General features: G+C 34.2%; 3 protein-coding genes across 3 annotated transcripts; 1 reads left to right on the top strand and 2 right to left on the bottom strand.

The window, feature by feature from the left end:
- Window positions 1–3,671: 3,671 nt before the first annotated feature.
- On the top strand, window positions 3,672–6,723 carry LOC130614074 (uncharacterized). Its single transcript, XM_057435472.1, has 2 exons — window positions 3,672–4,737; window positions 5,889–6,723. Exons 1-2 carry the CDS (start codon window positions 3,905–3,907, stop codon window positions 5,917–5,919), a joined length of 864 nt encoding a protein of 287 aa, XP_057291455.1. The 5' UTR covers window positions 3,672–3,904; the 3' UTR covers window positions 5,920–6,723.
- Window positions 6,724–8,550: 1,827 nt separating this feature from the next.
- LOC130613415 (UDP-glucose 6-dehydrogenase-like) lies at window positions 8,551–9,534 on the bottom strand. Its single transcript, XM_057434763.1, has one exon. The coding sequence runs from the start codon at window positions 9,532–9,534 to the stop codon at window positions 8,551–8,553; it is 984 nt and encodes a 327-aa protein (XP_057290746.1).
- Window positions 9,535–16,279: 6,745 nt separating this feature from the next.
- Window positions 16,280–19,036, bottom strand: LOC130614354 (uncharacterized). The gene is made up of 4 exons (XM_057435778.1): window positions 18,840–19,036; window positions 18,529–18,619; window positions 17,383–17,709; window positions 16,280–17,091 (listed from the first exon to the last, which is right to left on the bottom strand). The coding sequence occupies exons 2-4, from the start codon at window positions 18,586–18,588 to the stop codon at window positions 16,684–16,686; spliced, it is 795 nt and encodes a 264-aa protein (XP_057291761.1). The 5' UTR covers window positions 18,589–18,619; window positions 18,840–19,036; the 3' UTR covers window positions 16,280–16,683.
- Between the last annotated feature and the right edge of the window lie 78 nt (window positions 19,037–19,114).

The raw sequence follows: 19,114 nt of genomic DNA, 5'->3' as shown, positions 1-19,114 counted from the left end.
TTATTTACTTTTGTTTCCGTTAAAAGCTTCGCTCTTAATGCCTGTATTTTGTTCAAAATGGTAGCCGAATTGTTATTCTGCGATAAGTATTTACGAAATAGAAATCGGCGGGTTATGCATGATGCGCAATAATCCGATGACTGGAAATATGCGCGACGGATAAGCCCGTTGAATTTTCCACAGTCTAACGACTAGTCTCTTTAATAATAGCCGTCGTCTGTCTGCCTGTGTGTCCGCGAAAACTGTGTCTCGTAACGGAAACACGAAATTTTTAAAATGTGCATCAGTAGCAAATGCGATGTATTTCTGTCCGCTTTGTTGTAACGGGTTAATTTAAAGGACGAGCGAACACGACGGGCGACCCCGTGGATTTTTCCACGGGTTAACGACTAGTCTCTTTAATAATAGCAGTATTATGTCTGTGTGTCCGCAAAAGAAACGTTGTGCTACGGGCCCACGAATTAGGATTTTTTCACGGGTTGATGAAATTCCGTTTTTCGTGTGTTTCAAATGGCTGCACAAATGGTCCCCAGGAGAGAAAATAACTTGCTGATGGGAATATCCGTGTATTTTATCACGGGTATCAATGTTTTAATCATAACTTTCAGTTAGTAAAAATTTTTAGAATTATTTAAATAAATGCCATCCCAACATCTCTGTTACAACAGAGACTGAAAAAAGCAATACATTATCTTTCCTCGAAATATGTTTTTTACATCCATATATAGAAAGCCTTTTTCTAGCGGAGTGTACACACACTTCTATAGTTTTATTGCCGATAAGTATAAATTAGGATTAATAGATTCATCGTTGCTTTAAAATTTGTTCAAGTTGGTCAATTTTCCATCATGGGGCCGTTTTAATCAAAGACATCTTCATCCGAAATGGTTATCCAGAACTATTTACTGACGGGGTCATAAAACACTTTTTTTCTACATCTCGCTAAAAGTAAAGAAGTCACCCAGATGGCTGAGAAGAAAACATTTTGATCGATCTCCCTGTTTTTTAGGTAAAATATTTCTACAAACGAGAACTAACATTAGAAAAACTTTTTAAATCTATTTTGTATTGTTGAAAAGTTTCTGTTGTTTTCAGAATTCACACTGTTAAACTCTAAAGCATTGATGCCAGACGTGGTATATAAATATAAGTGCAGTGGATGCAACGCCACTTATATAGGCGAGACGTCGGGCAAGCGAGCACCTTGAGTGTCAACCTTGGAGGCAAGAAATTAACTACCTAATTGGACAGCCATTGAAAATTATCTCAAAGCCTGTCACACCACATCATCTCTTGACGATTTCAGTATCCTGTCCAGCGGAAACAACCGTTATTGGTTAGAAATTACTGAGAGTTTGTTCATAATGCAGGATAGTCCTCAGTTGAATAAGTCTAATAACATTAGATCAGCTCCATTGTATTTATACATTTACTTATTTAATTTGTAACTATGGTTACTGTAAAACTTTGTATATATTTTAGACAAATTTTGTACATTATTGATTGCTTGACACCCATGTGTGTGAACACTCGAAACGTCGCAAACAATGAATGTTGTTTTCGTATCAATTTGCTATCGCTGCGATTCTTCATCATATTTCCCTAAAAAACTTACTTGAAATCTTTTACCTAAATTTACTTTTTACACATTTAAACCAGTTATATTAATCCTAAATCAGAATCTGTTGAAAAGAAAATGGAATATCTTGTTTATTTGTTCAAAATATCATCATGTCCCCGAAACGTAGGTGCTAATTAGTTGAGGCGAAGAGTTTCAGCCTCGTGAAAATTCGCGAAGCTAAAATCTTGGTATTATAAGTAGTTAGAAAATATAAATACGCGAAATTGATTTTTTAGCTGCAGTGAAATTACGACCTTCGATTTTTTATTAATTTTTTTGCAGGAAAGTCACCGAGTTGCTTTGCAACAACAGATCAGAGTTAATACATATCAAGTCAAAGAAAATTCGTATTGCGCATGTTCGGTTGTTTTTCAATCAACTAAAGAGAAAAATCCCAATTTCTAAAAATGGAAGAATCGGCTGACAGTGCTGGCGCGTAAGCGAAGAGGAAGCCCTGGGAATAAGAACGCGTGGTTGCTAAGAAAATGCTCTTAATTCTAAAAAAATGTTTTTTTTTTAAAAAAAAAAAGTCGGAAATTTGTATTGATAAACAGTTCTAATTAAAATAGTTATTGAAATAAAATATTGTGACGTTATCGTGACGTTCGTCGAAATATATAACAAAAGAAGCTCGTTTTGAATAGGGTTTCGGTATACGACCGTGTAACATCTTAGAGGTTTATGGGTAGGGAGCATTCCCTCTTCCCCTCAAAAATGTTTTCAGTGGTGGCTAATAAAGGAGAGAACAAAATTTTACTTTGGCACATCAGCCCAAACTATGACAACGTTTCATACAATGGTAATTATTAATTATTTCGATCTACCGCCTCCGCCCCCTCCACTTCATCCCTTCACCAAAGAAGAAAACAAAAACGATAAAACGTTGGGTGCCTGCTTACCGCCCTGCGGTGTATTTAGAAATTCTAATTATGCATAATTACATTGTGCCGTAGAGAAGAGAAATATAATTATTTTACAGTACTTATGCATTTTTATTACAATTATGCATAAATCATAATTGATTTCCGCCGGCGAGGGCGGAATCTTTAAAATCGCCTGGGAAGATAGAGAGATAGATAGATAGAGACAGCCCAGAGCCTGGACGCCTAAAACTTATCCAGGCTAAAGCCTAAATTCTCGTTTTGACACATTTAGTTCTGAGAACGAGGCTATATTGCGTTTTAAACTAATAGAAATATATATACAAAAGGTAATTCCCTCCCACCCAGGGAATTTATTTAGGTAGCCAGAAAGTTTCATGTTGGTGAAAAGCAGTTTGCTGATTGAATTGATTTATTGGTAACTAGCTATATATTTGATACTGTGAATTCTCGGATCCGGGCTGACGTCACACCGCTGAAGATTGGCCAATCTTCGCGCATGCGCGAGTAACTGCAGTGAAAACAAACGTTTTGCGCTAGCTGTGGAAAGCTTTTTTCACTGCAGTTTACTGTAAGAGAAGGTCTATGACACAATGAGTTACAACATTGAAGAAATAAGTGTCGAAGCGAAAACAAGATATTTTAATAAGCTAAAAATTGTTAATTTGGATACTTGTCCATACCAATTGTCAGCAGATGCTTGGATCAACGATCCTTCGAAGTGGCCAAACTTGGAGTACCCTGAGGTTTATGATTACTTGGTAAACACCCCTGGCGTTTTTACAAGAGAAGCTATGAAGAGTCGAAAAAGTTTGGAAGCCCACAATCAATTTGTTAGTGGATGGGTTAGAACTGTGTTTTTCTTTAAGAAAGACAAAACATGGCCATATATTTTACTGAAGGCAGAAGTTATGCCTTCTCAAAGAGTAAATGAGGATCCTCACATACCCTGGATCATTGTGGACATAAAAAATGTTAATGTTCTTTCTGCCCACTGCACATGTATGGCTGGGCTTGGTGAGTCATGTAGTCACATAGGGGCTTTGTTATTTAAAATCGAGGCTGCTGTTCGTGCTGGATTCACTAAGAAAGCATGTACTGAAGAAGCATGTAAGTGGAATGTCGATTTTGTCAAAAAAGTTGCACCGAAGAAGATTTCTGACATCGTAGCAGTAATAAATTTCCTGGTAGTAATGTTCCACCAACTGATGAAGAAAAGGCAAGGTTTTTATCAAAACTGTCTAAATTGGACAAAAAATCCATTGTTTTGCATACATTCTCTGATTTTTATAAACCATTCGTGCCAATATATGAACCACCTAGAAGAGCCAAGTTACCAAAGTCATTGAGAACGCTATTTAGCAGTAACAACATTGATAAAGATGGTGACGAGTTACAACAAATGTCAAGAGATATTTATAATAACATGACTTTGTCAGCAGAGGTTGTTGATTACATTTACAACTCAAGTACGAAACAATCAAAAAGTTTTATTTGGCATGAGATACGTGTTGGCAGAATTACTGCATCAAAAGTATATGATGTTCTCCACACTAACTTGGAAACTCCATCAGAGTCCCTAATCAAAAGGATTTGTAAAATTTCATCTGTTGTATCCACCACTGTATCCTCTTTACGTTGGGGCCTTGACCATGAGAAACATGCTGTCGCTGATTTTTTAAAACGTAGTAACCATTTAAATGCAAAGATTGTTGATTGTGGGTTGAAACTTGTACCAGAACGGACGTATATTGGGGCTACACCTGATGGAATATTCACATGTGATTGTCATAAGGAAGAAAAGTTAATTGAAATCAAGTGCCCGTACAGTTATCGCAACATTGTTTCCTTCGCTGCTGCTGTATCTGACAACAAATTTGTTATGAATTCTGAAGGAAAGTTGAAAAAAGAGCACAGGTATTACTATCAAGTACAGTTTCAAATGTTTGTTTTCAATTGCAAAAGCTGTTTTTTTATTGTGTGGACTCCACATTGGTTACATGCTGTTGAGGTTTTGTTTGATGTGAACTTCATCAATTTGAATACGGACAAAGTTGAACAGTTTTATCTCCGACACATTATACCAGAGTTATTGACAAGAAGACTAGAGCGTAAAGTTGTTAAAGCTCCACCTCCTCCTCCTCAAGCAAATGCAAGTGAAAAATTGTATTGTCTCTGTCAGACACCCATCGTACTTCTGTTGTTGGTGTGCAGAAATTATCGTCGACTGCTTCGGTAAGATTATATTTTGATACCCAAATTCTGAAACATTACTAAATTTAGCAAGCTTAAGAAGTGGACATGCCATAGCTTTCAGAAACCAGAGAATAATGTGATGTGAGTGCTAATAAGCTGCATATACCGTAAAAAGTGCAGGTAACACCACTGTTTGCACACAGAATTTATGTCAACTTTACTTTGTCTATCAACGAGCCTTTCATCATAGTGGAAAACTGTACGACATAAAGCCTCTCATACCCCAAAAGTCCTGCACATAACTTTAACGAAAAGCATTTAAAAATCTAGGGCAGTTCTTAAAATATCAAATTTCAAAAACTTGCATAGGAAATTGACATGTTTTTCACAGGTGTAAATATTTTTTTATAATATATTAAAGATAAAAATGGACTATGCAACATTAATTCAAGAATAATTTCAGAGTGAAACTTTTCAAGCAGGTTTTTGTGTGGTATATAAAATATATGAGTAGGATGTTACACTCATTGCTTTTTTGCTGAGACGTTGAAAGACAGAGATCGATAGAACGTTTATACAAGCACCAGTGTCTATTTTATACGTAATCATTGTATTGCATATTTTGCCGTTCGCTGGGCACAGAATTTGCATTTCATGACTTCTTTGCTTTTTTGACGATGGATCATCTGATTGATATCAGAATTAGCAGTTGATGACGATTGAGTTGAGTCAGGCTTGTTGTGAGAATAGACTTAGTTTGCAACTTTGATACCGCACTAGCTCTGCAGTTGGATAGTACTTTTTCAAATGTGATGTCGTTTTCGCAGAGTAGGCGTTCTTTAAATTTTTTGTCTCTTAAACCGATATCGAACGTGTATTCCATAGACTTTAAAGGAAAAGACTCCTGTTAGGTAGAAGACCTTATATTTAGTAAGAAGTTGGGAATTATGAAACTTTTTCAAAAAATTACATTTTATAATTGAGACTTGAAAAAGAAACTTTTCGTTTTTCGGGAAGTCGGCTGTACGAGGTTTGTGCCCTGGGTCCATTGAACGTTGATGGCTGGTCCGTTAAATTATTGAATTATAAAAGATTGAAATCGATTGCCACACATTGGACACACATGCGTCTTCGTGGTTCTGGGTGATTCTGGTAGCTTTTATTGTACTTTCTGTTTTTTCACATTTTAGGGAACCAGTCCCAAATTGTTCTATGATATAAAACATGTTGGCACGATTTCATTGAACTAATTTTGACCCAACAATTCACAATTTCAAGCGTCATTCAAACGTGATTTGCATGTGAAGATTTGTTGACAGAAGCGGTTAAAAAAAAGGTGGAACAATGATGAAACAGAAGAGCTTGCTGATTTGCTCGATTACCACTTTTCGTTGGATGCGTTTGAAATAAGAATATATTCATTAAATACAGATTATGAATTGAAATAAAAAAATACTTGTAATAGCCTAATTTGTAAAGTATTTTTATATAATTCAGATTGACTTTCATGGTAAAAAAATCTCACGATTAGGGATTGGTCTAGTCTGAAATGTCTAAAAATGTGTAAATTGTTATCTTTTTCGTTTAACATATATATAACTGTACAATTTTTTTTCATTTGCAATCAGTTGCTAGTCTAACAACAACAACAACAATAATGATAAATATTTAAAGTGTTTCTAGCCCAGAAAATCACAAAAACCAATTGTGAGTGGATTATTTCCATTGGGGTCCACTGAGTCTGAGTGAAGCTAGCTTTCTCAGATTTACGTTTAGTTTTAGCAGGCTTCTAGAAAACTAATCAAGACCAACGTTAGAGGTAGCTAAGGTTACAGATCAGATGAATTATTATTTTCCTTTTAAAATTTAATTTTGAAGTATAATATCGTTGTTCTTTGTTTATTAGCGTCCATTTTACATTTCTAATAGTTGTCAACCATTTTTTTTTGTGAAAACGAAAGTGAAATGTATGGTGTAGAAAAGCTCAAAATTTTAGTAGTAAAAAAAGTGGCAGCTACTAACTTATACGATAGAACGCTTTAGGCAAAACTTTGCGTCAGAATGTTCCTGTACTGGTAAATTGTGAGCTAGCCATCCGGGGTTTTGTGCACCTTGCCGTCTGTTTAGGCTGCCCCGGGTAGAAACCAAAGGCGAGATAGTAGTCTATGGTCATCCTTCTTTAGTTTTAAAATAAAAAAATGTTAAATTTTCTTTTATTGGGACACTAAAACAAGATAATAGGGAGTGAGGTCAATATCGATGACGTCATAATGTTATGCCGCAGGTGCTTTTTTTAAAAAAAATTTTTGGAACATGCGCACACTTTTTTTCCTTAAAATCGCGGTTTGAACGACCGTATTAAAAGCAACAAAAGCAAGCACGAGGAACCTGCGTACCCACTTCTGTATCTCCAACAGACGGACCTAGGAAAAACGGAAACCTCACAAGAGCTTATGAGTGTGGCGGGAATTGTTAAAGCCAGTCGACTTCCTATATCTTTTGATATCCGCCAGCGAAGGCGGAATCTTTAAAATCGGCTGAGGAGATAGAGAGATAGATAGAGACAGCGCGGCTAGGCTGGACGTTTAGCGAGGCTAAAATGACTTTTAAGCCAATAAGAATCCTAACAGTGCAACAACTTGTTTTATTATCCAATGAACAATACTTTATTTTAAATTTTATATGCTATTGAAAGATAACGCTTGTGCAGTGTAGCATAATGAAGATCGTCTTATAATGCGCCATCTTTGATGTTATTAACGTTTCCCTTTAATAATTACGTCATTTCCTTCTGTACAATTTTGCAAGCACGTGGACTAAAGCTATATTCAGCAGAACTAATTAATTATTCACGATTTTTAATTTAAAGAGGAATTGTTGAGACTGAATATTTTTGGTGAAAGATAATGTATTATAGCTATAAAATCGTGACAAGTGTGTTGCAAAAGAAAAAAGAATATGTAGCCTTATGAAAATAACCTTTCGTAACTGATTATGTAAAAAAAAAAATCCTGCCACCTTTAAAGATATTTTCCAAGTTGTTTTTCAGAAAAAAAGAGAAAATAGATAAATTTTCAGCCTTGCCATTGGTCTTATTTTGTTTTTATTGTTCATCAATTTTCAGGTTTATTATTTTTTTTTAAATTGTTTTTATAAAGAAATGAAGTTTATGTAAGTTAAGTCAGCTATGATTTACAGTTACAATAATAATCAAAAATTTAAATTTAAAATTTTAGAATATTCAATGATTTTGTTCCCCCATACTTCTCAGTCCTCTTTAAAGTTCCGTACTTTTTCAGATTATTGCTAATGGCGGAAATCTTTACGCCGCAGGGCTTCTTGTTATGTATTGATACAGAGTGAAAACCCGAGGTGTATTGAGGCCACTTCTGTTGAAATAAACAAAATATTCATACATACCAACACATATACGTGAAGTTTGTGCAATGTTATTACATATACAGACTTTTCAGAATTTTGATAAGAAAAAAATTGTTATTTTATTAAGGCAGTGAAAACTTCTTGAAACTACTTCCAATCTAAATGAGACAACTGACATTGGTAGTTATGTTAACCAGTAACAATGCTACCGCGAGATGCAAGATGCACTTTTAACCGAACAATCTTAATCAAAGTAAGATTCTCGAAATGGCATTAAATCCTACCAAATAATTTAAACATAAATTAGATATATATTCCTAAAATAACCAAATATGGGATAATTTATTACAAAATATTGACTCGCTGAGTCACTTTGTCAACCAAACATTACCAAAAAATTTACTGAGAAAAAAAATCATATACAAAAAATAAAAATATAGATAAAATTTACAGTTTCAGTTGAAAATTTGATCATTCGCAGGCGCACTGTGGATGTTGTTTTGGCGTGTGACCATTTTCCACGTGTCCACATATATGCTTAATTAATTTTAGTCCGTTTTGGTTAATATCGGTATTGGGAAAACCGTTGGTCAATTTTATCGCATGTTCGGTGTGTCCGTTCGTCAACTTGTTTTGAATATGGTCTTTTACAACTTCACCACGCATCACATTTCGTTCGCTGATACAGCCTTCAAGCACAGCATGTGGAGTTCCAGCTCTCTTCATGTGTTGTAGTAAGGCGTTTGTGTCTTTTGGAAAGCACCCTCCTCCGTAGCTCAATTTCCCATCGCGACCGGGAACCGAAGTATGCATTGGATTAATCCACTTGTTTTTCAACATAAGATCTCGAACTGTATTAAAATCGGTTCCGTTACTTTGGCATAAAAGAAAGAGTTCGTTAAAAAATTGAATTTTAAGGGCATAAAAACAATTTACAAAGGATTTCATCGACTCAGACTCGTTAGAACCACACAACGAGATTTCAGCTTCCGGATAAAAAGTATGATAAAAATCATAAACTCCCTGAACTTGATCTTCTGAGCAATTACTTCCAGCTCCTAATACAATGTGCTTTTGATTGTGAAAATCGTGAAAAGCCGTCGCCGCAGAAAGAAACTCGGGGTTGTGTAGTATCGAGAGTTTTGGGTATCGTCTTGAAAAATCTTCCGTTGTTCCAGGCTCGACAGTACTTTTAATCACGACAACACCAGCATAATCACAAGCTGCTAGCCTCTCCATGGTTTCATTGATAGCTTCTTTTCCGTACTCTTTCGTGTCTTCGTTGTACGGAGTAGGTAAACAAATAAATAAAATTCGACTTTGTAAACATTCCTCCAAACTTCCAATCCCACCATTTTTAAATTTGTCAAAGACAAATAATGGCGTCACCTTTTTATGTTCAAAACTTTTCCACAGTGCCGATCCAACGAAGCCTAAACCTACTACGGCGATCATCTTGTCAGTAAAGAGAAAGAAACTCTGTGAATATTTTTTCGTCAGTTATGACTCAAAGACAAATCTCGAATGCCTATTAAATACGTGTATACATAAATTTGCAAAACCAAAGAGGATTTAGCTAAACAATAGAAATTATCAACAGTTCACTGCACGCATTTAAAAATTTCTTAAGCAATGTAATTCGACGTTCACAACAAAGATATTTATCCGTATCTATGATTCATTTCTAACTTGCTTACTACACACAATAAGCAATGTTGCTATGGTTACTAAATTGGGACAGCAAGCAAAATAGCATGACACTTTTCCGTAAAGAGGAAAAATAATTTTTTATACTTTTTTATATATATTTATGCTTTCAGGTGAAAACAGAAAATCACGTATGATTATAGGTTATTAAGGATTTAACTCGAGGGAAAAAATATTGTAAATGACATAACAACATAGCATTGATAAAAAAACACAATTTTTTTTTAAAAAAAAAAGTTTAGAAACGGTATCTTGTAAAGTTATGTTGGAGACGAAGAGGAGGAAATAATAAAACTTAAAAAAAATCTAATCTAGTTATTAGCATGTCAAAGTTTATGCAACCCTACCTTCCTGTGATGCTAAAATAAAACAAGGTAGGGAAGTAATTATTCACTTTTCTTCCCTTTAAACAGGATACTGAGAATTGTCTAATAAACAACATAACATTTACATATCAAAACAAACAAGGAAGAGAAAAAATTGTGACAAAGTTTATATGTTTCGCAAAATCTTAACTACTGATTCCTTAGAAATTTCTTGCTTTAAAGGACCAGGAGGAAATCTCGTTAACCTTGTCCCCAGGACTTTTTTACTCTTCCTGACAAGGAACCTCGACCCTACTTATTGATATCTGAGGAATAAATGTTGACTATAAATATCAGAATAAAAGAGTCCAGAGATAAAAAAAGTGAGTTTGACGAACTTCCCTCCAAGATATCTTTTAAAGTTTTTATGCTGTTTCAGGAAAAATTGAAAATTAGTGTAATTTCAGCCATTGCTCTTAATGTGTTCCTTACCTATTCCCGACCCTTGAGGATCTTTAAAATTGGCAACAAATATGGAATTTAAAATGCGTAAGATTTCCTAAATAGGGGATGTTGTTTTTTATTTTGCAATTAGCGCGAAGAAACTTTTTTTCGCTACATTAAAAAAGTTAACAGTGAATTTAAAAAATGCCCATTTAAAGATTTGAATGTGATGTTTGCTTGAAACTTCGTCCAACTGACTCGTTTCTAGTTCTCTATACTCTTACCCAGTCCTCCGTATATATATAGAATATATAGAATATAGAAAAAAAGTTTAAATGTTCTTCATGTAGCCTGGACGCCTATTATATGACCACCAGCGCTATCTTACAGATAAAAGTTGAATACACGTTTTTATAAAAAAAACTAAGTTGTATATCCTCTGCAACAATTTTAGTTCTAAAAATGTTTTAAATGTGTTTCAAAAATAAATAAATAAATTTTATGTTGAAAAAAATGATATGTCTATAAATTTAAAAAAATAAAAATTTTTTTCTCCTTCTTTTCTTGCCGTTGAAGAATTTACAGTTATCCGTAAAAAAGATACAAATCTTAAGCTATTATATCGTATAATCTAGAGATATGATTACATATGCTAAAAAGGTTAGCTAAAGAGGTGAAAATGGGCAGGAGCGAGAAGAACGATATAATAGCCTTATCACCAAGCCTCCAACCTATATAAAAGGTTAGCATTGAAGATGATAAGGAGTTGTGTTATATGTGTCGTACGTTGTAACTGTCGTGTGTTCTAAAATAAATATAGATTTTCAGTAGTCAATAGTTTATGTTTTAGTTTATATTTGAATTCGTTAAGTGATGTAATAGTTTTCATGTCGTTATCAAGAAATGTATTCCACAATTTAGGTCCCCTACTAGTTATAGAGAACTTTGTGATTGTATAATTAATCCTAGGTTGAAAAAAACTGTTAATTGAAAATCTGGATGGATATTTATGTTGTAACTTCTACTACCAAGTACTACAAAAATTCTTTTTTTTCTTATTATGCCAGGATTATAGTTCCAAAACATGTTCACCTGCTAGGTGGTCTGGGTACAAAGTTTCTTATAGCTCCTTTTTTAGTAAATAAATATGCATGTGAAATAACAAATACAGCTCTAGTAAATGTAAAAAAATAAGTTTTACTATCTTTCCTTTATCAAAACAAAACCTAAAAATGTATACATTTGTTATTCGAATACCAGCATGATTTTTGATACATCTAAGAGCAAAGGACAACTGAATTTCGGACAGCTTTTATCCATTTTATAATTGCATATAATTTGTGTTTATATTTGATTTGTAAGCAATACGAGCTTTTGTCAAAAAAAAATTCATGGCAACACAACTGAAAACAGTTGGAGGTTCTTGCAAAAAGAAACCAATTTAACAGATTCTTCTTTTATTAAGGGTATAGTTGGAAAAGCTACTAATATTTTACCACAATTTCAGTTCCAAAAATGTTTCTTAATTCCCTTCTTTCAGACGTTAATTTTTAATAAAGGGAAAAATAGATATGTATCCAACCTCGTTCCCAGGGCTTCGTTGTTTTTTGAAATTGAGGCCGGCAACGCAGAAAGTTGTTAACTGCTGGTGGCTTCGACATAAGACAAAGAATCCTGGGGACGGGGTTGGTATGTATATCGAATTTGGTATACAATATTACCTTGAGTAAAACGCTGCTTCATGGGATATCTCTTACATAATACTTCATTTTTCTACTTCCAAACGGTTCCCAATTATTAAAGAGGCCAGTACTGGCATTCTTAAAAACTGCTTTTTTTTATGAAAAATTGCTTGTTCATGGATCTTTTTTATTAAAATTCCACTCGTGTTTTTAAGAATACAATTATCTTTTATCTACAATTAAATTCAAAGCAGTTTAATAATTGCCTCCTTTACACAAATAACAGATTTCACTGAGGAGATTAGTTTGGTGACAACATACTTAATCAGCGCAGATTTATTTTGACATTCTAAGTGATATCCTACTGCTTAAGTGATAGCGCACAAATAAAAAATTCAACGATCAATCAAAAAGTTGAATTTATTTATTTTCCTGTTTATTATTTATTCAAGTCAATGCTTATGAAAACGATAAGGAAGACTAAATGATTTTACCATCTTAATAAACGCTTCGCTTTCTATAATCACACGTTATTTATAAGAAACTAAATGTTGAAGCATCAAAATAATTTAGAAACATTCTGCACTGAACTTTGTTAGCTTTAAAACATTAAGAAATTTATACTAATAATGTTTTTACAAACTTTTTTTAAAAAAAATTTCCTGTTCTTTTAACGCGATATTTTAGTTTTTTCGGATATTTCATTTCGAAATATTTTTGACATTTAACGATCAAATCTCAATTTGAATTAATCTTAAATCGAATCACTGTAAAAATTAGAAACCTTAATAAGATACTTTCGGTACTGAAAACATAAAAAAATTAAGAAAAATTGAGTACTAGGATCTTTCACTGGTTTCTTATATAAAAAGTACATGTAACATCTTATAAGCACGACGTGACTCAAATTTTTTAAAGAACGAAGTAACTTGTAAGCAACATCTAACTAGTGAAGAGACCCTGCATAAGTTTTCTTACCACCAGAAAATCGAAATAGTTAAGGTGGGAAAAAATTACGCGGGGTCTTAAACGACTTTTTGATTGACTAATTCTATTGTTCTTTGTTCACGTGGTTCATCGGGTAATCCTTTGCGTTGATGAAGAATGGTCTTACTCACCTGAACAATTATTATTACTTCTTGTATCATTTAAGAGGGTAAGATGTGATCACACGATTTTGTGCTAATTGGTTGATTGTAGTTAATTCGGGGTTTGCTATGAGGTGGATTTAAATTTCAGGGTTTTGCTCTGACATTTGTTTGCGTCTAAAGCTTTCGTTTAGGAGAAATTGAATTTTATATCCTCGGAGAAAGCTTATTTAACTAGGCTAGCAGCTAGCCTGGATTGTAGTCATACAACCTGACATAAAAGAGAAGTTAGATTCTAATTGGTCCACAAACCTAACTGAGAAAGCAAGCAGATAACTTTGGAAGATTTAGATAATTAACAAGCAACTAGTAAGCGATAGTTTAGCCTGCAAGATACAGAAGCCTAACATTGAGCTTTAACCCAAAATGTTTGTGTGGCATATGAAAAAATCAACGTGTTGTTGCTCATAAACTGGTTGCTTAACCGGTGAATAAGATTCAACTGCATGGACAAATAGATATATTATATATCTATTTGGCAACAACAAAAAGATACCATATTATGGTATCATTTTGTTGTGTTATCATTTTGTTAATAAAAACGCTCAAAAATTAGGAGCGAATTGATTTTTACTTAAAAACTAGATATATTTTTTATGACATATGTTTATGAGAACACATGCTTTATGAGTGCTGTAAATATACTTTTATCGCGTTGTTCATCCCTTCCCTCACTTCGCCCTTCTAGAACGTGACTTTATTTTGACTCGTAATGCATTAATTATGCGCAGTATTTTTAGTAAATTGTAGAATGGGGCGCCAGGTCGTCAATCAGAACATTATAGTACTTACAGTGCAAAAAAAAGAGTCTAAACGTCGACATATATTTTAATAACTAGAATCTTCTATCAACCTCTTTTCTAGGTCAGTAAGTGGCACCAGTTTTCATCCTCGTCTCCGTAATTTTGTTGCCTATGTCAAAGCCACTAGCGCTTACTTTCGCCGCGGGCCTCGACGTCGAAAAGGCAAAAGTCCCTGGAGATGAGGTTGATTAGGATGTCCTCAGGGTTTGCTGTGCCCCGTGTATTGTTTCAAGATATGTTTTTATAATTGCAAATAGTATTATTGTTATTCTAGCGGTTGACAACCGAACAATAAAAACGATTTGTTAATATACTAACAACTACTTAAAACATATAATTAACATAATTAGCATAATCAACATAATTAACATACCATGCTACGTATTGATCGCAACAGCCATCCGTTTACTATCAGTCAAAACAATATTTTATCTTGCTCGTAGGACTTTTGCCTTGGACGAGAGCAGTTTTGAACGAGATCACAAAATATGCATAACATACAATATGTATTTAAAAAATGTTTTTAAAACGAATTTTTCGGGTTTCTTGAAATTTAAGGAATTCAAAAACCAACTACTTACTTCTTATATAAATCTTTATAAAGAAGCACAGGGGGTTATGATTATTTTTGTTACGAAATGTAACAAGGATATTATACCTCTGTGAGGGGTGGAAGGAGGGATGGCGGGGGGAAGGGGGGGGGAGAAGGGAGATCATTTTTCATATTTCTTACGAACTGTTGCGATAATTATTTTAGTGCTTGAGCTACATCTTGAATTGTTTGTAAGTGGCCCTGTTATATTTTTTTTCTCATATTACAGCACTATTTTGCCTGATTATCTGTGACATGAAGGTTTTTGGTACTATGTGAAATGAATAGAGAAGGTCTAAAGAGTCGAATTATCGCATAAAAAGAGGGGGTTGGTAGGTGGTACTAGATTTGGGACAAGGGATGGGGTGTTGGGTGGTAAAAAATGGCGAATTTGGATGTTACATAATTATTGAATGGACAAGGATTAAATGTACAAACATTGTTGAGTGGCAATAATGCCAGGCAAAGAGCGGGAATCGAATGTGTTGTTGACTTGAAACTTCTCTTTGTTGAAACTTCGTTGCCGTCTAGTAAAATTTTTTAAAGAAACTTGGACAAGTGCTGTTAATATTACAGCCTATGGCATTTGTTCTTAAACAGAGCTCAAGACACTAGGCTGTTGGCCATTTTACTTGAGAGGCACAATAACGAATTAAAGTTTGCATGTTTTTTAAGACATTGCAATTACTTAAGTATCTATTACCAGTTTAGTATAGATAAAGTTGATTTAAAAATTAGCAGTTTACTAAATTATCGCTAAATAATATGAAAATGACTGAATACGAACATTATCAATGCACAAGTCGTTCACCGGTATTTCGTCCATCATTTTTCACCTGTTGACACGAAGTAATTATAATACTCTGTAGGGTCCGGAATGAAGCTGTGTGCAACCATTGTGAACACGCAGAATAAGATTATTGTTATAGAAACTAGCCGTTAACCCGTGGTTATTTCGTCAGGTTTGCTTGTCAGTATAATGAACTCTGCGGTAGTTCCGAAATAAAGCTTTGAGCAGCCATTTTAAACACGCAAGCAACGGTTGTTATTATAAAGATGACCAGCCTTAGTGCTGCTGTAAGTAATGTTATATCAGAGACAGATTGTATAGCAGATAATGTTAGTGTGAAAAAAAATAAGGTTAAGAAATGAAAATAATAAATAAATGAATTATTTATTAAATTTAGGAAAGAAAAAAATAATGAGTTAGTATATAAATAAAATAAAAATTAGGGATAACGAACATACACAAATATATAATACACATCTGGTAATTGGAATGCTTAATTTCAATATGATAGTCGTATCCTTTTTGCTGCCGATTTCAACTATATGTGTCCGAATTACCAGATGTGTATTTCAGGTAAATAAATAAATAAATAAATTAAAAATAAAAATGTTTCGTGGACTTTAACCGACAAAAGTTCATTACTATTCATTACTCGCATTTCTTGATAGCGACTGTGGGGAAAAGCATGCTGCCAACGTAACCGCTTTTAGGAATAAAAAGACAATCATGTATATATAAAACATATAATAATCATATAAATATGTTATCACAAAACTTTCTAAAAAAGAACATAAAAACCTTTACTAGTGAACAAGTGTATAAGTATTAAGGTTATGTACAGTACAAATGATGCCCTCTACACTACGTGCAGTATGCTATCAGGGCAAATGTAGGGAATCAATAGTTGTGATTGGCTGTTTTTAAAGCGTACCTAGCTATCCAGAAATATGGTTAACTCTGGAGCAGCAGCCGCATAATTTTCTCGATTGCCTCACCTATCCCCCTTTTTTTCGTTTTCTCAAATCAATCGAAAGAAGTATTCAAGATATTAAAATAGTCTAACGGTGTGGAGTACCACATCTCTTTTGCTTTATTAGATCATATCCTCTTTGTCCTATTCTACGATGTTGTTTTTACTTCAAAGTACTAGTCGTGTTGGAAGGTTTTTCCACTTGTGTATTCTCGGCAACGTCTTTCGTACCCCCGTCTATCGTATCTTTTAGCCTGGACTCGCTGTGAGCACATTCCCAGTTAACTCTTAAAAATTTGTAAACATCTGGACAATCAGTACGATCGAAATACACAGGGGAGGAGACTAATTCACATGCACTCTCTCCATCGCAGGCGTTTTGCACTTTTATCATTGTGTTGCTTTCATCTTGAGCACACATTTTATCAGTTTTTAATCCATGTTCTACACTAGACTTCGAACAAGCGGCTTCTTCGTCTCGACCCCAGAATGCACTGTTGATTTTTATTAAGTGATACATAGGACATTGCAGCCATTCCTTTTGACCTTGGCACGTGACTGTTGTGTGACGCTGAAAGAAAAAAGTCAAGGTTTTAAAACATGAAAATAAGACAACTGCCATTGACACTGATAAAAAATTAAATAATTGCTGATTGTCCTTTTGCACAGTATTGTCGTTTGTACAATGTTTATAGCTATTCTGCACTGTGTTGTTACTTGTACAGTGTAAATAGCTATTCCGCCCAATGTGTCGCGAGTTATTTATCACATTAATGTCACTTGCGCAGTGCAGATAGTCTTTCACATGACATCGTTCGGTCAAGATACATCTACAAAATACAGATACAAATGTTCCTCTTACCTTCGTTTCGTCATCTTCTCCCTGCACTTCCACCTTGGCTGCTTGTGCTGTTAATTCTGATTTCTTTTCCATCTCCACCTTCTTTGGAGTTGGAACTGAATCACGTTTTGCACTGTCAGCGAAGTAGTTTCCACCACTACCGCTTCCACTACCCGCTGGATGCAGGGGAGTGTCTGTACGTTTTATAGTATCACCCGTCCCATCACCACCGAAGTCATTGTTGACGTATACTCCGAAGGAGACGGGCGAATTCCAATACATCATAGCTAATTCATTATCGGGATAATTTCGACGTGAACGTTTTATAACATCCCATAAACCAGCATTCTAGAGAATTATTCATATTTGACACAACAGTTTATTTGGCGGTATATCATTTTACGCCAGCATCACTTTCCATGTAAACAAAGAAGAAAGTGAAACAACTCTTTCCGTTATTTTGGCAAGAAATTAAATAATACCTAATTCTCAAGGTCTCTTTACCCTTATTGAAAAGGTAAAATGCCCTGAAAATGAGGTTGCTGTTTAAGAAGACTTCTTAGTACATAGTCGTCCTTTTATATACCGCATTTCGTCTGTCTCGTTACTTGAGGTACCATTTTGTGCAGGGACAGACCGAATACAGTTATTATTATAGAGATTAAAATAGATCTCAAAGGATCCTGATCTTAGCATAATTCCTAAATTGTTTAAATTTTCAAGGATTCTGACTGGCTCTTATAGAAACAGTACATTCAAATTTGTAGAAAATGTTATATGCAGTATGGTGTCATATATACATAGTATTTTACTTATCTACCTTTTCAAAATACTTGAACAATTATCTTATGAGCACAATAAATACATAAGTTGTTCCAGATTTTTAAAAATTTCAGTCTTGGAAGCAGTCCCTTAGTACTTTAAAAAACCATTTAGAGCTTTTTAGAACAAAATATTTGAAGTCTCAAGTTTTAGGTCTTAAGTTTAGATACTCGTTACCAGTTTTCCTTGATAAAAAGTACAGGGCAAACGTTTTCATTCACCCTAAATATCCATTACAAGTCGAGTTACTTCAGCCTCACAGTGCCTTAGAAAGTTACCATTGAGCATTCCTTATAATAATGTTCTTTGCGTAATAAAAAGGTTTTAGTTATGAAAGAAACTTACGGTGTATCCAACACAAATGATCGCAAGCAATAAAGATAATGCTGGCCAAATACCATTCATTGCTAACACACCAATTTCTCAACCAATCAACCTAAGGGAAAACATTATGTTAAGGTTGGGGTTAGTTTGCTCATATTATGTCGCAAACGGAAGTTACTGAAACACATAAGTGCGAGCTACAAATTAAGCTCAAATTGATCTGTTTGAAGACATATTCAATGAACACTTAACATCTGATAAAATAAAAATCCTCAGTTCACACACATGGTAGAGAAAGCATATATAGAAACATCTTTAAACATAATAAAAACCTTTTTCCTGGTAACTCCAACTTTGCAAGTTTTTTTGTATAAAAAAAGTTACATTACAATCTCATCTCTGCAAAGCTTTCATTTCTGCATCTGTTTGTAGTGTTGTTTCAAGAAAGAGTTGTGAGCTGATAGATTTGTTTACACCTTTGTGCAGTGAAGCAGCTGAGTCATCTTCACGCTTCGTTAAGTCTGCATACTTGCTAACAAACTTTCTATCATTTCAATCAATTGAATATTTCAACCAACAAGCGTCTTTAACTGCAGATGTTCCATTA

The sequence above is a fragment of the Hydractinia symbiolongicarpus genome, chromosome 11 (assembly GCF_029227915.1).
Source record: "Hydractinia symbiolongicarpus strain clone_291-10 chromosome 11, HSymV2.1, whole genome shotgun sequence".
Taxonomy (NCBI): Eukaryota; Metazoa; Cnidaria; class Hydrozoa; order Anthoathecata; family Hydractiniidae; genus Hydractinia; species Hydractinia symbiolongicarpus.
Note: the sequence above shows the minus strand (reverse complement) of the source record. Positions and strands in the feature narration are given on the sequence as shown.

What these genes read in the sequence shown, in the direction of transcription:
- LOC130614354 (XM_057435778.1), bottom strand. Translation starts at nt 18,588, where the DNA reads ATGAATGGTATTTGGCCAGCATTATCTTTATTGCTTGCGATCATTTGT. An exon ending in TCATTTGTGTTGGATACACC is followed by an intron (nt 17,710 to 18,528) that starts GTAAGTTTCTTT and finishes ATAATTCTCTAG; the next exon opens with AATGCTGGTTTATGGGATGT. An exon ending in GAGAAGATGACGAAACGAAG is followed by an intron (nt 17,092 to 17,382) that starts GTAAGAGGAACA and finishes TTTTTCTTTCAG; the next exon opens with CGTCACACAACAGTCACGTG.
- LOC130613415 (XM_057434763.1), bottom strand. Translation starts at nt 9,534, where the DNA reads ATGATCGCCGTAGTAGGTTTAGGCTTCGTTGGATCGGCACTGTGGAAA.
- LOC130614074 (XM_057435472.1), top strand. Translation starts at nt 3,905, where the DNA reads ATGTCAAGAGATATTTATAATAACATGACTTTGTCAGCAGAGGTTGTT. An exon ending in AATTATCGTCGACTGCTTCG is followed by an intron (nt 4,738 to 5,888) that starts GTAAGATTATAT and finishes TTCACATTTTAG; the next exon opens with GGAACCAGTCCCAAATTGTT.